The sequence below is a fragment of the Marmota monax genome, unplaced genomic scaffold (assembly GCF_021218885.2).
Source record: "Marmota monax isolate L192 unplaced genomic scaffold, Marmota_monax_Labrador192_F-V1.1 WCK01_AAM20220418_F8-fsc00222, whole genome shotgun sequence".
Classification (NCBI taxonomy): Eukaryota; Metazoa; Chordata; class Mammalia; order Rodentia; family Sciuridae; genus Marmota; species Marmota monax.
Window position 1 is genome coordinate 817,677 of NW_026694968.1, and position 18,332 is coordinate 836,008.

The 18,332-nt window shown below is 38.1% G+C and overlaps 1 protein-coding gene across 12 annotated transcripts in view; it reads right to left on the bottom strand.

The window, feature by feature from the left end:
* Positions 1 to 18,332, bottom strand: part of Npas3 (neuronal PAS domain protein 3) — an 851,762-nt gene that overhangs the window by 219,828 nt on the left and 613,602 nt on the right. For all 12 annotated transcript variants that reach the window (XM_058573655.1, XM_058573656.1, XM_058573650.1 and 9 more), the window contains one exon: positions 17,633 to 17,722. In XM_058573655.1, the coding sequence (XP_058429638.1) occupies positions 17,633 to 17,722 (90 nt within the window). The remainder of the gene's footprint in view (positions 1 to 17,632; positions 17,723 to 18,332) is intronic.

Here is an 18,332-nt window from a genome sequence, read left to right on the forward strand (position 1 = left end):
CAGAAGACACTGGGTAATGGGAAAGAATGCCTTACAAATGGCAAGACGTGCAGAATGCTGGGTTTTGCTCCAGATGTGTATCAGAAGAGGCCATTGTTAAAGGGGCCCTTTCTGATCATCATGTTAAAACAACAGAGGTGAAAAGGGTGAACATGTGGAACCTGGGCTCAGCTCCCGCAGGCAAGGATATTTCAATTTTTTGTTTTATTTATTGAGATATCTCTCTCTTTCTCTCTCTCTCTCTCTCTCTCTCTCTCTCTCTCTCTCTCTCTCTCCTTTACTTAATGTACAGAGCCAAGTTATTTCGCACTGCCACCAAGCAGTAGCTTTTTAAATGATTCAGGGAAGTATAGCTTTCATTTAGGTTTGTGCCCTCCAGTCTGTTTATACTGGTCGATACACTTGTCTGAAAAATATAATGGATTAGCACATCATTCAACAAGCTAGTCAGAAGGCAAGCTCAAGGCGACAGACACCAAAAAGTAAATTACAGTCAGTAGTAGGGGTAGGCCATGCCTAGAGCTAGGAAACATCGCATCAGCACAAAACCTGTATTCTCCGAGAATGGTGGTGGAACTGAAAGGGATGAAAAATTTACACTCAAATATAATAAAACAATCAGCTCTAAAATTCATATGGTACTCTAAACTGTGTGGTTTATGATTCCGAATGCACAGGGAATCTGGCACTGCACCATCCCACACATTATAACCTCAGCTGGAAGCAGACACGGATGGCATTTGTTTCATTTAATAGGCCCACTTTTGCAAGCAGGCATAGATCATGGTTTACTTTACACATTCCATTTGAATATTTGTAAAATGCCAGTTTGCCACAGGTTTGTACTCAGCTACTCCGGGCCGCAGAGGGCTATGGGGGTCAGGGTGGGCTAAAAGAAACACATTCACTCTTCCTTTGCTTCCTCTCCCTCCCTCTTCCTTCTCTCCTTCTCCCCTTCCTTCCATTCTCTTTATCAAGAAAAAAAAAACAGGAATGAGATGCAGTCTCAAAACGTTGGATGTTTATGCTGTATGTCATCTACTTAGGACATGAACCCAACCAAATCATCGCTAAGTTAGATATAGGCCCAGTAATGCTAGTTAAACTTTTTTTTTTTTAAATCATTGACCACTAAAAATATGAATGAGAAATAGATTTTAAAATCCTGAAGGCACTTTAAAATACTTTCACTGTAAAATAAACTCCAAATTACAAGACAAATTGCTTCCCTTACCAAGGATTTACTGAACACTATATTGTTCTCACTATTCTTAGACATCACAGCCCACAAAAATATTCTTTTTATCAATTATGGCCTAATTGTATGAAGAGGCAAATGAGACAGAAAAGTAATGTGAGGGCCTCAGCATCCAGAGAAATATTAAGGATAACTAGAAAATCTCCAAATTGAAAGAAAGACCTGGCCAAATTACCCAGCCCAAATATGATTAAAGAGCAACAGAAAAGAAAGCAAGGATGAGATTTTAAAATTAAAAATATTACAGAAGACACTGTCTTTATTTTTCCTTTACATATTTTTTTAATGTTAATAGAGTGAACAAAGAATACAATCCCAGAAGCTTGGATTCTGACAAGCTTCGTGGTGTTCATCATCAATTAACAAAGGAAAGGTCATAGGCAGCAGACTGCATTTTGGTGGCTAACTAACTACATTAAATAATGATAGTTAGCTGCATGAGGTGTTGGTCCATAACGGAATCTATTACTGTCTGCTATGGTTTAGACATGAGGTGTCCCCAAAGCTAATGTGTGAAACAATACGAGAATGTTCAGAGGTAAAATTATTAGATTGTGAGAGCTGTAACCTAATCATTGGATTAATCGATTTATCTGGATTAACTGGATGGTAACTGTAGGCAGGTAGCATGTGGCTGGAGAAAGTCGGTCACTAGAGGCACACCTTTGGGGGTCTATCTTTTGTCCCTGGTGAGAAGAGTGCTTTGCTTCCTGGCTTTCATGTCCTGAGTAGCTTCCCTCCACCATACCCCTTCTGCCATGATATTCTACCTCACATGCACGAAGAGCAATAGAGTTGGCTCTTTATGGACTGAGACCTCTGAAACCATGAGTGCCAAATAAACTTTTTCTCCTCTTCTTTGTTCTAAATAAAACACCGCCCCTAGAACTTTCCAGGGGTTTTGTCTTATAGGTTTGACATCTGGTTTGGTCCATCTGGTTTGACAGAAAAGGGTTGAAACTATCCTGGCTGTAGGCTACAGCTGGCCTTTCCTGCTTTGATCTTTCCTGGGTCTGGTATCACCTATTACCTGTGCCTATATCTCAGTCTCCCAAGTAGCTGGTATTACAGGTGTGTACCACCACACCTGGCTCCGGACTCATCTTTACCAGGTGAAAGATACCTTGAATTATCTCAACTGACTCCTCTCCTCCCTTACTCCCATCTCCATACTCCATTCCCTATCTTCTCTTTAGCAGAACAAGAGATCTCCCTACTTATTTCTCAGGTTCATGCCCTTCCTTCTATCAAGCTCATATTTTTCTTTCCAATCATTAAGGATCTTTTTCTGTATGTTCCAACCTCTCAATATAATATTAAAGTTATCTCATCTTAAAAATGTGATCTATCACTGGGCACAGGGGTGCATGCCTATAATCGCAGTGGCTTAGGTGCTGAGGCAGGAGGATTCCAAATTCAAAGCCAGTCTTAGCAACAGAGAGGCACTAAGCAACTCAGCGAGACCCTGTCTCTAACTAAAATACAAAATAGGGCTGAGGATGTGGCTCAATGGTTAAGTGCCCCTTAGTTCAATCCCCAGTACTTGCCAACCCAAAAGTGATCTATTAACTCTTTCTCTCCTTCAAACTACTTTTTTACTTTTTCCCCATGTCCTTGCTCCTCCATTCCACCCTGATTCACCCACTTCTTTATCATCAAACTGTGTGGAAAATTTGTACTCCTATCCCTCAACCCAATGCTTTGGGTGCTAGTCTTCACTCATGTTATTGATGATACTCAACTTGCTAGTATCTTCTCAGGGATGCAATGACTTATTTTTTTTTTCACATCCTTTCTGAAAGTCTCTTTTACTGTGACTTTACTAATAATAAGTTCTTATGGTTCTTCTTGAGGAAGATACTCCCTATATTACTTTCTGATCATTTGTGTTTCATCTTGTATACTGCCTTCCCTTCCTCAGCCTGTGGGTAATGGGAGTTTTTTCTCAGGCTGCTTTCTCAGCAGCCCCATCTCCCTCCTTCTTGAACTTCAAATTCCCCTTGGGAATCTCTATCAATTCCTTTGGAGGGAGGTTCAATTTATATCCAACCACTTCCCAACCTGGAGCTGAACCCAACCTCTCTCTTGAGTTCTAAAGCCTGTCCTTTCAACAGATGTTCTATAAGCTTTTGAAATGCCACATGTCTGAATCCAAATTAAATTTAAAAACACTTTCTTCCTACTTCCTGCCACACTGATCATAAGTGTAAAGGGCCTCTCAAATCCCTCCCCCTTATCCTTATTTCCACTGTGTGTCCTATTGTAACTCTTTCTCTTCTCTTCACTATTCGTAAGTCTTTTAATTGGAGGATACTCTCCATCCTCTACTTTTTCAGCCATAATTGTTTTTCCAGAAGCACAGGTCTAATATTGCACTTTTCCCTTTAAAACATTTTATGGTTCTCAAGGGCCCAAAGGAAAAACTCCAATTTCCTCAGCTTATTGACACCTTTTTTGGTTTGGACCAGTCCTAACTTTTCATACTCATCTCTTGCCATAAGAAATAGCTTTGAGGGCTGGGGTTGTGGCTCAGTGGTAGAGCACTTGCTTAGCATGTGTGAGGCACTGGGTTTGATTCTCAGCACCACATATAAATAAAAAAAAATCCATTGCCTGAACAGACCCTTCTCAGAAGATGATGTACAATCAATCAACAAATACATGAAAAAAATGTTCATCATCGCTAGCAATTAGAGAAATACAAATCAAAACTACTCCAAGATTTCATCTCACTCCAGTTACAATGACAGCTATTATGAATACAAACAACAACAAGTGTTAGCGAGGATGTGAGGAAAAAGGTCCACTCATACATTGCTGGTGGGACTGCAAATTGGTGCAGCCAATATGGAAAGCAGGATGGAGATTCTTTGAAAAATTGAGAATGGAACCACCATTTGACCCAGCTATCTCTTTCCATGGTCTATACCCAAAGAACTTAAAAACAGCATACTGCAGGAATACAGCCACATCAATGTTTATAGTAGCACAACTCACAATAGCTAAACTGTGGAACCAACCTAGATGCTCTTGAATAGATGAATAGATTAAAAAAAACGTGGCATATATACACAATGGAATATTACTCAGCAATAAAAGCGAGTAAAATCATGGCATTTGAAGGTACACGGATGGAATTAGAGAAGAAAATGCTAGGTGAAGTTAGCCAATTCCAAAAAACCAGATGCCAACTGTTTTCTCTGATATAAGGAAGCTGATTCATAGTGGGGTAGGGAGAGGGAGCATGAGAGGAATAGAGGAACTCTAGATAGGGCAGAGGAGTGGGAAGGGAGGGGGTATGGGGTTAGAAATGATGATGGAATGTTATGGGCATCATTACCCTAAGTATATGTATGAAGACATGAATTGGTGTGAATATACTTTGTATACAATCAGAGATACGAAAAATTATGCTCTATATGTGTAATATAAATTGTAAAGCATTCCACTGTCATATATAAATAAAAAATAATTAAAAAATAAAAAGGTCCATCGAAAATAAAAAAGTCTATTAAATAATAAAAACAAATAACTTTACATATATGCCTCCCTTTGCCTGGAACGTCACTTTCCCCCTTTCCACATGGGAAATGGCCATCAAGGCCTAACCTAAAGTCACTTCTTCAGTAAATCCTTTACAAACTTTTGCATAGAGTTAGTCTCCCATGTTCTTTGTTCCTGTGATTTATAGTCCATCTCTTCAATGTAACATGTGACATTAGTATTCATTAAAATATTTGAGATCTACTATGTGTTGGCTATTGTAGCCTGGCTGGCATGCCTTGGGCATCATGCAGACACTGTGTACTTAAAGACAGGAACTATGCCTTAGTCTTCAGTAGCCTCAGTTTCTAGCACATGTTGGTCATTCAGTAAGTATTGCTTGAATGCAGGTCCATATGAACATGTATGAAATGTATGAAGAAATGTCCTGAGTACCCTGGGTTTACATCTTTATTACTGATTACTAAAACTTGGTTTTTAATCTTGGAATATTTCTAATAATGTCAAATATCAGAATTTTCAGATGTATCTGTGTAACTTTCTCAGTGTTTTCAGAAGTCTATTTACACTCATTGGCATTGTGAGAATATCTGAGTCTCAGTTTCTCTTTACCCATAAAACTCAAATGAGTTAAAGTGCATGCAAATTACCTAAAACTGTCCAGAAGCAGCCAACCATAATGGTTAACAATGGCTGCTTTGGAATCAAGCGCAATGGATTTAAATAGTAGTTTTGCCACTTCCTCATTGTATGACCTTGGGCAAGCTGCTTAAGCCCTCTGCCTCAGTTTTCTAATCTGTAAAACAGGATAGATAGTAAACCTATCTAATACTAGTTGGGATTATAAACTTTAGTTGACATAAACTACTGAGAACCACAATAAGGGATTAATAAATGTCAGTTATGATTATTATTGAATGTGGGACCATTGATATGAATAGATAAGGTTCACAGAGTGATAGAAATACATCACAGAGGAGGTATCAGGAATGCACAAAATAATCATCAGATAATAGTACTGTTTAGGTTTTTATACAGTTTTCAACATTTTCCCCACTTCTTAGATTATTAGACACCCTATGAAAGGTTTGGGAAAGGTAATAAACATGAATTGACTACGTTTAAATGCCTGGAGTCAATAAAATCATTATTTATTCTCAAAAATGAAATATCCTCGTTAAAAAGAAAGCCAGTCTGTCCTTTGCATTAGCCCAGAATAAAAGGGTAACGATGAGGTATCTGCGAGAACTACAGTTATTGACATCACTGACCTATAAACATATCCCCTTCAGCATGATATACAGCACTTCAGTACCCTTGTTTTTATATAATTGCTATTACAAAAAGCCTTTCAATTTCGAGTGCTCAAACGAGAGCAATTCATATTTCAGATAATCTGCCAACGAGGAAAACTAATTTCAAAATATTTGATCATAAAAGTTGTCCTCAGCTTCTACAGAGATAATTTAGTCAAATAATATCAGATAATCTGGAAGCAGTCTTAGCAGGAAATTGCTAGGGACTCCATCTAAGCAGCCTCCATTTGCACTTATATAAATGTACTGAAAGTGTAGGAGACTTTGACAGCCTGCCATATGTGATTTCATTCCATAGCCTACCTACTTTACCATCAAAAGTTATATCCTTTGAAGCATTGCCAGAATTACTTTACCCCAGTAGATATGCGAGATGTGCCCTTTAAAAGCCATATCATTTCTTTTCTACTCTGACTAGTTCGGGGTAGCATCTGCTCAACTAAATTCCTTTGAAGGTTAAAAATAAAATAGCCTACTTCTGCCAGGCTCCCCTCCCCCACCCCTACCCCAGTGTGTAGGAAAAAAAATGCCCAGTGTTGAGTGAACTGCAGACAGCACACATCTGAAAAAAGACAGAGCCTGAGAAATCCCCCCTTCATTTTATACTTAGAAAAATGACAACGCACGCTGCTCCAAGGTCACTTGCCTGATTAATATCGTAGGCAAGACCCAAACCAGGTCTCCTGGATTCCAACCCAGGGCTCTTTTTCATGATTTTCCAAAGACAAGACTAAATTTCTAACAGGCAAAAACGAATCCAGTCAGAAACTGATAATAGGAAACACCACTACTGGAGTGTCTTAATTTTATAAACAGAAAATGAATGCTTGGATTCCATCTCCAGGAAACATTTGCTTTTTAGAAATAGTCATACTTGGCACTGTCTCTCCTCAGCATTGCTGACAGTTGCAGTCAGTTATTACACTGTTGTGATTTGGAAGCTGATGCCCCCAAACAGTTCAAAATTAGTAACATCATGATTCAGGATTGTCTATTTTTCCCTCAGCTCACTAATCTATGCTTCTTTTATAATTATTTTAAAAGGCACTATCTGATTTCCTGAGCACCGCCCCAGGTGTTCTTGGTGATAATGAATGGATAAACATATCATCCAGTGTCACAGAGCAGTTGTGACATTTTAGAAATATCTTCAGTTCAACTTCTAATTTCAATGTATGCTACACCCAAGGTTGCAGGCCTGTGCTTTTTCTAAAGAGCTGAATGAGTCCCAGTAATTGTGTGATTTACTTGTCTGCTCAAGTGAAAAGGTTTTGAATTGTAGTGGAATGACATGGTCTTTCTTGGTCTTTGCAAACCTGCAATGTCAATTTTAATTAATGAACCGGAAAAATTATGGGTTCTTTTATTATTATTTCAGGGAGTTGTGCCCGGTCTCACTTCTTATTTCCTAGAATTTGCATCTTTTGGCCTCAGGGAGGTACAGACTTTTCTTTCTTTCTTTTATTTTTATTTATTTATTTTGGTACTGGGGATTGAACCCAGAGGCACTTAGTCATTGAGCCATGTCCCCAGCCCTTTTTTATATTTTATTTAGTGACAAATTCTCACTAATTTACTTAGGGCCTTGCTAAGTCGCTGAGGCTGGTTTGAACTTGTGATTTTCCTTCCTCAGACTTTTCTGATCCACACACATACGTAGACAGGATGTCACAAGTATGCCTGACTTATGCCATGCAGCACTATAAAGTGACCCTGGACAACCAGAGTTCACTGGAGATCACAGTGTGATCATGTTTCCCTCTTTCAATGACCAAGTTGTGAACAACACTCCTGTGACACTTGGAAACCAAGGCTAATCTGATCCTAATGTTCATAAGGGGGGTGGGTGAGGCCTGCTTCATGTTTTTGTCTATCAGCAAAATCTCACTTTCCATTTTCATTTGTGATTGATCTCAAAATGCAATCCCTTTGAACACTATAATTTTTGTGCCTCCCCCACCTACTTACTCCCTAATGATTTCATCTGACATTAGATAAGGATTCTCTACATAGACATTTAAAGGCAAAAAAGGCACTCACCACTTAAAGGAATACTTTGTAGCACAAATAATCTTTTATCTAGTCATTTTGTAATTTTGCTAGCTTAACATTTCTTAAAACAAAGCAGACCTGCACATTTCATGGGGAAGAACCACATCAGAGCTCATACTACCATTTCTGTTTTCTGGAAACATCTCTGCATCTCTCCTACATGTAGCCAAAAATGTTTTGTGCAAATGTTTTTAAACTCCTAGTAAATATCAAGTTTAACAATTATGAACTTTGATTGATCAGGTAAACACATCTACTAAAGGACGGTAGGTAGAGTAGTTACAAATATCTGAAAGTGATATGGAGTGATAATAAAACTCAGAGACTTGTGAAACCATCTCCATTGTGTATATTCCTTAAAACCTTAGCTATTTCCTAACCGAAAGACAAATCAAATCCATACTGTCTTCATATCAAAGCAGTGCTAAAAGAATTGTCTGTGGTCCCCAAATAGTGCTTCTATGGGGGAGAGAAAGGCCAAGGGGAAGAGGTTCCTTAATGTAAAGTTTGATACTCAAAAACCTAGACAAAAAACGAAATGGCATCTATGACAATGGCATCTATGACATTGGCTATGGCATCTTTGTTACCTGACATCCAAAAGCTGTATTACTGACACACTTCTGAGATTTATCATATGCCATGCTTGGCCCACAGGTATTCTGTGTTACCTCAGCCAAGGGCCTTAAATTGCCCTGAAGACATCCAATTTCAGTCCTGGACACAACTTCTTTCTGCATACATTCCCTTGCTCTCAAAAAGTTTGCATAGTTATTGAAAGCAATAGATTTAATCTGCCAGTGCATTAAAAATTAACAGCACAGGAGAAAGTTTTTGTTTTGTTATTGAATGTGGTAAATTTGCAGTTGTAGGATGCTGAAAGGAGAAGGAAACACCCCAAGGAAAACCTGGTTTTCTGTTTGAGTGAATCATTTTGGAAAGTATTGCTATTAATAGACAAAATGCAGTAGGCATGAAAACCAAATTAGAAAGAAACCAATCCCAAACTTCAGATAGGTATGTTATAGACATATTTACACAAACATATATCAAAAGATACCTTAAATAATTGACCCAATTGCTACCAATCTCTTTAAAAATGATGCTTACTTTTTTTTAAAGAGATTACATTTTTACGCTGTCACCTAAAGAAGAAAATAGGGATAAGAAAGATAAAAAGCTATAGAACATTTGTTTTCCAAAACCAGCATCAGTTTTTAGGTCTTCAGCCTAGTTAGAACTTATGCAAAATCCTAAAGTCAATTTCCTTATTATATTCCAACTGAAATTATCATTGAAATTGTTGCCATGTTACTTCTGTCATGAAAACCATGTCTTCTTATGTAAGACCTAAAACCCTATATAGATTGAATGTGTTTATGTAGAAATGAAATTTAGATTTCACATGAATTTAACGATTTTATGACCTCCTTCCCAGAAGGTCAAGTTATTTCTTACTCTTCATATGAGCAGTTTGCATTCTCTCATCATTCACACAGGGTCCAGGTTCACTGAGAAAGAAGAGCGGGCTTAGGTGCAGAGGTATTTTTTTTTTTTTGCATAGATTGTCTATATAAGCACCACATTATGGACAGAAATTATCTTTACTTTCCAACTTTGCATAATAAAATAAGTCATTAAATTAATACCATATAGAAAATACTGCTTGTCAGGCAAAGAAATGCACATTGCTTTCCAGAAAACTAGGGACATTACATTGCCAATGCCTGCATGAATAATACATGGGTTAATTCAGAAAAACATCATTTCATTATTTAAAAATGAATAAATTACAGACTTAGAATGATGGCTAAATTTTCTTAATCTTACTTTTGCTTAGTGCTCTACTCCAAAAATGAAGCTGAAAATACCATTTTAACCACACAAACAAAATGAGCTGGCTCCTTAGAAAGCAATTTTTGGACATTAGATTTCCTTATCCATAAAATGAAGAAAATCTCCATCTTTCTTTTTCTCTGGCTCACTTTAATTCCAGGAATTAAGAAGCAATGTAGAAGTTCCTCAATTTATACATTTGACAATGCTGAGCCTATCTTGAATTGTCCTGAGATTCTGTGATGCAATCTAACAAGAAGAGGCCTCTTCGCATAAACTTCCTATGTTTTAGCCTCACTGCCTGGTAAAATATGTTCAAAGGAATAAGTCAGAATAACATGATTCTCATGTATGATGACGCACATTTCTTTCGCAGAAATTGGTCTACTCTGAAGACCTGTGAAAGATCAGTCCCACTTGGGGACTGAGAAAGGCATGGAGAAGAGAAAGAAATGCACCAGTAATAAGAAATTAATTTGGAGTTAAAATAAGTAAAACATCCCCCTGCAGTGCATTTAGGCTGAGCATAAAGTGACAGGCAGCAGATTATTCTACCGATTTCTAATGCTGGAAATTCGGATGGCATTTACTAGCATAACCTTTCAACTCTGAGCACATCAATAGAGGCCGACAGTGGCTTGAAATATGATTCCTTGCAGATAGCATATCCTCATTCATCTGACTGTGCTGCTCTGTGCTCCACTGCACAAACAGCGTCTCACCCACTTCTGAGAGGACACTAATAAAAAAGGCATCAATTTTCAGCTCTAGTACTACTGTGATCTCTTTATATGTTCGACATCCAACATTAAATTAAAATGCTGTTATAAATCCTACTTTCTGAATCTGGAATGAGTGTTGGGTTTTTGTCGCATGAGACTGCAGCAAATCTTGTCAAAAGCAAGGAAGCACGTCTTGTTCACTCAGAATTAATGTTGTGGATGAAAGAAGGAGGTAAAAGGGGTTGAAGATGGTGAACTAAGGGTGTCAAAGGCAGTGGGGACTACAGCTTCAGGGGGCCAAACCAGGCAGGGAATTTGCTGCCTTCAAGAAATGGCTAATCAAGAATTGTAATTATCAACGACAAGCTGTGTGGCAGGAAGATTACTGATAAACAGACACGCACATACACGCATCCATATATATCAACAGAAAAAAAATCTAAGCATAAAAAATTGTCAATTATTCCTCTCTGATAGAAAAACACTTTCCATACACCAGCAGTCCTGAAGAAGCCTCATGGACTGCATCGAATTTCTACAGAGGCTGCCACTGGGATTCATAGCCAAATATCTCAGGGTAACGCATTACCTGGGGCTTATACCATTGTTGCATAATTTTAAAGGTAGAAGATAAATACCTAGGATCACTGGATGGTAAGAGAACAAAGTTAATAGAAAGTAACATGCATGGCTTAAGACATTTTCAGAAGGTTTCTGTGTCAAGAATTTAGGGGAGGGGGAAAACCCCTATAAGCAAGGGGAAGAAAGAAACATGCTAGCTTTTCCCATTTTGCTTAAGACGGCAGCGTACCATAGAAGAACATTAGGGAATTTTCCTACTCTTTTTGATAAAAAAGATCCCTGCCACTATAGATCATCAGCTAAGAACTATGTGAACTAAAAGGCAATAAGGGCTTTCACAGATACAGAGCACAGAGCTGTATTCTTCTGCCTGACTCATTCATAATTATGGATGAAATAAAGAGGCGTGTTTGCCTATTTGCTGGGGTGGGGTGGAGGGAAAAGGGGGAAGAGCGAGCAGTTCAATATCTGGATCGAACAGAGGAACTTTTTCCCCCAAGGATCCTGCCGGGAGGAACCTTGACATGCACAAAGTCAGAACGTAGACAAAGTTGCCCTGGTGAGAACGATAAGGTCACCCGTGGGATTGCTGAGATTATCTCTGTCAAGCACTCGGACAGCATGCAGTCAAATGATGCATCATGCAGTCATTTTCGGGGGGGAAAAATCAATTTCTTCACCAGGTCGCTATTTGCTTTTCAAAGTGCCCTTGTAGGCCTTCACCACCAAGCATTTATCAATTTAAATGTTGTAAATTGATAATGTGCCACTGTGCCTTGTACTGTTTCTGAATTATTTTGATACTTATATTTTCTCAATAGTCTCCAAACCCTCAGAGCTTCCACATTCAAAAGGGCATTTTTCTTTGTTATATCCAGAAGTGATGAACTTTTTATGATTAGTATAGGAAAAAAATGCAGACTTACTGATGGCAGGGGAGGGGCATCACAAGCTGCAGAAAATTACACATTTTTCTTTTTCTTCCTTTTTATTTTTTTAAATCAAGGTATGCCTACTCAAAAGACTTTGAAAAGGAGGGCCATAAAGCAACATTTGCATTCATTTAGGAAAGGAACCCAGTTATCCTAGCATTGCATAAATTTAGAAAACCAACTGTAAAAAACGCCAATGATGGATGCACTTGGTTCTATCACTGCAAGCCCTCTGTTGTGTTGAAATAATAATACCTTTTTTTTGTCCTTATATTCCAGCTCTCTAGGATGTGATGATGCCAAACAAGAGCAATAACTTGTAAGGAAAGTTAATGTCTTCTTTTTTTTCACCTCACTAAAGAAATATATATCTTTTACAAGCACAGAAGCGAGAGTATTAACCACATAACCTTAACTTGATTTGCATTGAAAAACAGAGAATGGAAGAGTTGAGGCTTGCACTTTGGAAAAGCAAAAGAAAGACATGGCAGTTGCAAAGCATCTTTAACCTCCAGTGATTTATTGGCCCTCGGCCAAGTTATCAGGGGAATCTAATTCTTCTTTATTATTCAAATAAACCACATTTGGCACCATGGTTCCCTTTCAGAATAGCTTCACAAATAGACTGAGCTCTGTCATTTATTTGACCTTGTACTTGTGCGCTGTGGCTGTAATTTTATTTGCCATTCTATATAACAAATGCAGAGAAATCTAAAATACGGAGATGAACAACAGGATGAGGAAAGGAGTTTATGATAAATATCTGCATGATTAAAAAAATAAAAGACCAAATTTAAAACAACCATTTACCCTTTTTCACCTTCACCTCTTTTAGCCCTTATTATATCGGCAGTCACCCTGTCCCTTTCAGCAAGCTGCCTTCAAACAGACCAATCTGTAACCCAGTCTGCAGCCACCTTCTGGCTGACTTTAGATCTCCAGGAAATATCTGATATGAGGGTGGGGACATGTGAGAAGAAGGGAAGTCACTCATTATGTGGAGGAGGGTGGGGGGTGATTAGAACACATTTCAAGAGAGGCTTCAGCTGGTGTATAGGGTATTTTTTTTAATGATGTCACAACCTTAAAAAGGGGGTTAATTTCCCAGGTTGAAAACATTCTGCTGGCATAGCTGTGCATCACAATCATCTCTCAACCTCACAAGGAAAAAGGTTTTCAGAAGGCATGAGTCCATTTTTATCCTCTGCTAACTGAGACCCATGTCTTCTGCCTCTGACACCTATACTGTTATGGTTCTCATGAGGATTTAGAAGAAAATGCAGTGTTTGAGGGTGGATAAAAGGAAAGCTGATTTTGAAACCATGTAAACATCAAATTAGCCAATGCTATTGTAAGGCCTAGATTCCAGAACTCTCAAAATGATCTTTAGCCTAGCCATGACTCACTGCAGTGATGCTGTCAGCTTATGAGATTTCTAAAATGTTTGTGTTTGCCATATGTGTTATTTAAGTCTTGCTGTGAATGTGGACCCCAGTGGAAGCAAATTGATAGGTCTATAATCTATATGTTAGCCTCTATAGGTATCCTATGTGAAATCTATTTTCAGATTTCAGGTCCAGAAAAACTGCTCTCCTTGAAAAGCAATGATTCCTTATTTTTGGTATTTGACTCTATTTTCTTTTTTTTGCTTTGGTTGCCAGGAAGCTCACAGCTAAATCTGAAGCTTTATTAGGCCATTTATATCCCATTTTATAAATGCATCTATTTGTGTTCTCCTATTCTGTGGAAACATATTACCCATTTTTGCTTATTTTTTATTCCCTTGTTCTACGTGGACATCATTTTTTATTGCAAATGTTTATTTCAAATCCTTTGTGGAAAGAGAAGAATATAAGCTAACATATAAATATTTCTCCAAACTTTAAATTCTATATCAACTAGAACTTCTTTTTATTTATCATGAAATGTCTTTGTTGGATTCTTTAGTGATTAAGCCCTTATGTTTTGGAAGAGATTTCATAAAAGCTGGGTACATTATCATTGTTATATTTTCAGCATTAGGGAATCTATTCTATTTTCTTTCTTTATTTTCATTTGACCAATTCCATCATAGCTAGGGAGCAGAGTTGTCTGGCGTAGCTCTGAATGCCATTGCTAGGTATAAGAAGTCTTTTAATCTCTATATAAACCAAAATCATCCTTAATATATGGGGCTCTTCCTTTAGGAGAAGGCCTCATGGTGAGTAAGTGGGAATCATTTTTACCTAGGAAAGCAAGTCGACAATGCATACTTCTACCACCTAAAACCACTTCTTGGATGTGAAGTTACATATCTATCTGACTGTCTGGAAAAGACAAAAGGGCTGCTAAGGAGACTCGAATCTTACCATTGCTTACTTCATTCCTTCACCACAAGCACATGACAGTGACCAGCACACAGTGTCCTGGACACCAGGAACTCTCATACTCAGTGACGTGCAGAAACAAATTCATTCTGCCTGGCTCTGTACCCAGGCTACACCACGGAGCTCAGCAGAAGTTTCCCTACTTCACGGTTTTTCTCATAAGCCAAAAACAAATCCTAATTGGCATAAGCCATTTTAAAGCCACCATATTTATTTACATGTTGAAAGAAAATAAAACTGAGGATGGAATATCTTGAGAGTTAGAAATGCAGACATGGCTCCACCCTAACAAACAGAGATACTCACAATACTCAGCAATTTCTCTGGGTAAGTCTTTGCTGATAGAGGCACATGTTTTTTATTTAACAAAACCATTTTAAAAGGAAAGGAGGGAGCATAACTTTAAAAACTCCTTATCGCTATCTAGAATATGGTGGAATAACCACTTAGCAAAAGTTGTAGAACACAGCAGAGCATTCAGTCCAAATTTTAGTAATGGTTGTGCTCCCGTGCATGTGTTTGTATTGGTAGAAGACCAGATGCTTAACTGAATGACTTAGAATATGTTTGCAAATTTCCCTGGGGCTCCCTGCAACCTCCCACATGGCTTGGGAACTGTATGTCTCAGGTATCTCCAGTTTCCTAGTATGACTTGGTACCTTAACTGGTTTGAAAACTCTTTTCCTAAGTTTCAGCATTTAAAGCTATATCATAATAGTCCATTTTCATGTTAATCTAGAACTCCTCTTAAATTTCAGTTTTGAACTCTGCATAGATTGGTATGTGAAAAAAAAAATCACTTTTTTCTGACCCCTCATCATTTCAGTTGTGTAATATTGCCAAATGAAGACTTTTGTCCTATATCCCAGCCTCAACACTGCAAATGTCCATGAGAAGGAGAAGGTAGCAGCGCATGGAGCCAGGGTCTGCCTTGGGTAAGTCAAGATGTTGACTATTGGTGCACACTTTTAAAGAGACCACATGCAAAAGCAGGAGCTGAGTGCACAGAAGTTGCCAGATCCTGTACCATTTCTACATGGCTACTTTCTTTTGCAGAAACCTCGATTATTTATTTCAGATTTAGGAAAAGATTGACTTAATGCTACAGTAGAGAAGCACAGAAATAAACTGCATTTAAGGAGAAACCAGCACAGGGTTAAAGCCAAATTTTTCTTGAACAGATGATATTTCAGATGGCCACACTATTCCAGATGCATCAATTTCCTTGAAAATCCAATCCATATATGTGCATATGCTGTGCTGGCAGGAGGACTGACTGAAATGGCCAAAACCCAAGAGCTAATATTCTTTTGGCCAGAATAATGCAATTATTATTTTCCTAGCTATCAGTCTAAGCATACAGAGCCATCTGTTATGCAAAGCAAACATACACATCTCAATTACAGAAAATGCAGTTGCCTTGACAGAATTTGGATTACACCACTAACCAGGGCTGTAAAATGTGTTTGGAGCTAGTATATAATGGATGCTTTTCAGGAGTTCCCTAATTAGCATTTACCTGCTTAAACTAATTATTCATCCTTCTTCTTTACTGGCTTATTAAACTTCGTTGGATACTCCACATAAAACAGATGAATATGGGCACTGCAGAACAACAAATAGTGGCGTTTCCAGTTCTATACAGTATTTGCAACATGGTGGCGCACCAATTTCAAAATTGAAGATTCTCACTACTAGGTCCCAAGCAGATTAAGACAAGGCTTAAGTTCTATTAAAGGCTATTACAAAACCAGAGATTTTAACAAGATACAAGAATACTAATACTGAGTTAACAATAGCTCAGTTTTTATCGCTTGGTTTGCTAAAGTCCACAAAAAATAGAATTCTCTGCACATTACATCTGATAGTTTGTATGTTCTTAAAGGAAGCATTAATGATGGTACCCCATGTTTGGATTCTCAACAGTAAATAGTCAAATTTGGCAGTGTTTCTCCTCCACCCCCAACCCTCGTGAAATGCCAAATCTCTTCTCTCTCTATTATTTTCCAACGTCTTTCTTGATTTAGCTATTACCCAACAAACTCACTAAGAGCCAGCCATGCTAGATGCTCCCTTAGAGCTGTGCCAACTTTGAGAAGCAGTGGGTCTGGGTGGGCCCCACTTAAGAGGAGAGAGGCGAATCTTATCTCTAGCTTCAGCTGCAAGAGGCTGATGAGAGGTAGATTATCCAACTTGGCAGATTGTCACACACATACAAAATCCCTCCCTCTGAGGCTAGGCTGTTTTCCTCCTTCCAAACCACCAGATGAAAAGGGTCAAACTTAGCCAATTACCTGTACAGGCACAAATACCCAGATGCTTAGCACTTTTATGGAGAGAAACATCTGGATAGTTAAACTTTACTTCAGGATATTTTGGCATTCTGTAGATGCAGCCTGGGTCTTGGAATCCAATGGAACTAAAATTTTTGTGTTCCAGGGGAATATCAAGAACTGAAAACCAGGATGTTGTCACTTGCCCCATCAGAATCCATCTTCTTTTCTTTTACCCTCTGATAAACACATATGAGCAATTAAATAACAAACAAGGAAAGACTGCCTTATTTTATGAAATTGTCTTTCAGCATTAGGAAGCATTTGCAAAGGCAGCAAAATATATCCTTGCTGGAACCTTCCCTGCCACACATTTTAATGGTCTCTTTCAGAATTTCTTGACTCCAAATGACTCCTGCCATTGTGTCAGCTCCCAGGATAATGCAGGGTACTCCATAAACATCCAGTAATAGGACACAAGGGAAGCACTATTAGTGTGTCCCTCTCCTACTGGGCACAGAGGTTTCAAAGTTCAAAACAACCGAGGGAAGAAACTTCATTTGTTCTCAATAAATTAATAATGATCCTTGGGGGGCAGGGAGGGGAACTAAAGTTTTTTGAGCACAAGTTTATTCTGACAGGTTTCTCACTGGCTTAGTGAGTCAGGTAGAGCCCATTAAATAATAAATTTGATAATTCATGCTAAATAGAATATCGGTTGAAGAAGGAAAAACATGAGGCAGAGAGAGCCTTCACAATTTGCCACCAAGAATCTAAATGTTTTCACTTACTTGTGAGAGGCCTAGGTAGATGGAGACTGTTTCGGAAATATACAAAAATTTTCCTTCTTGATTTAGTGCAAATACAAAGCCATCCAGGGACTGCAGGAAAAAAACAAACAGATAAATAGGTTAATAAATAATCTGATATTTAATTAACAAGGCCACTGATATAAAACAATACAGGAATTTAAGCCCATTTCTTCTTCAAGTGCAACCAAGTTCTAAGATCTTTCAGGACTGCATTATATGTAAACGAATTCAGACACCTGAATCACAACTATAAACTTTTCTTTATTTCAGGAACTTCCTTTTGCCTGCATTGTTTTGATCGAGATGCATTACATTCACATATAAAATAAGGTTGTGATGATTTCATAAGCTTTTGCCCTTATTTTGGGGGGATTCAGTGGTTACTTAAAGTAAATCAGCAAGATATTCTCTTAAATAGCTGAAGAGGAATGGAAATTGAAATGGAAGGAAAAAAAAAGAGTTTCTATAGGAAGAGCAAGTAGGATCACTACTTGAACTACTATGGACATCAATAATTTAGTAATTAATAGAGGATTATGCCCTCCTTATTCTCAGTGCTTATTGTGTTAGAACAAATAAGAAAAGTCAATACATTATGGGTGAATGTTTACAGGCTGAAACCTTGCAAACTGCTATCCTGTTTTGCAGAACTCAGTATTAAAGTTTTATTGTGATAGAT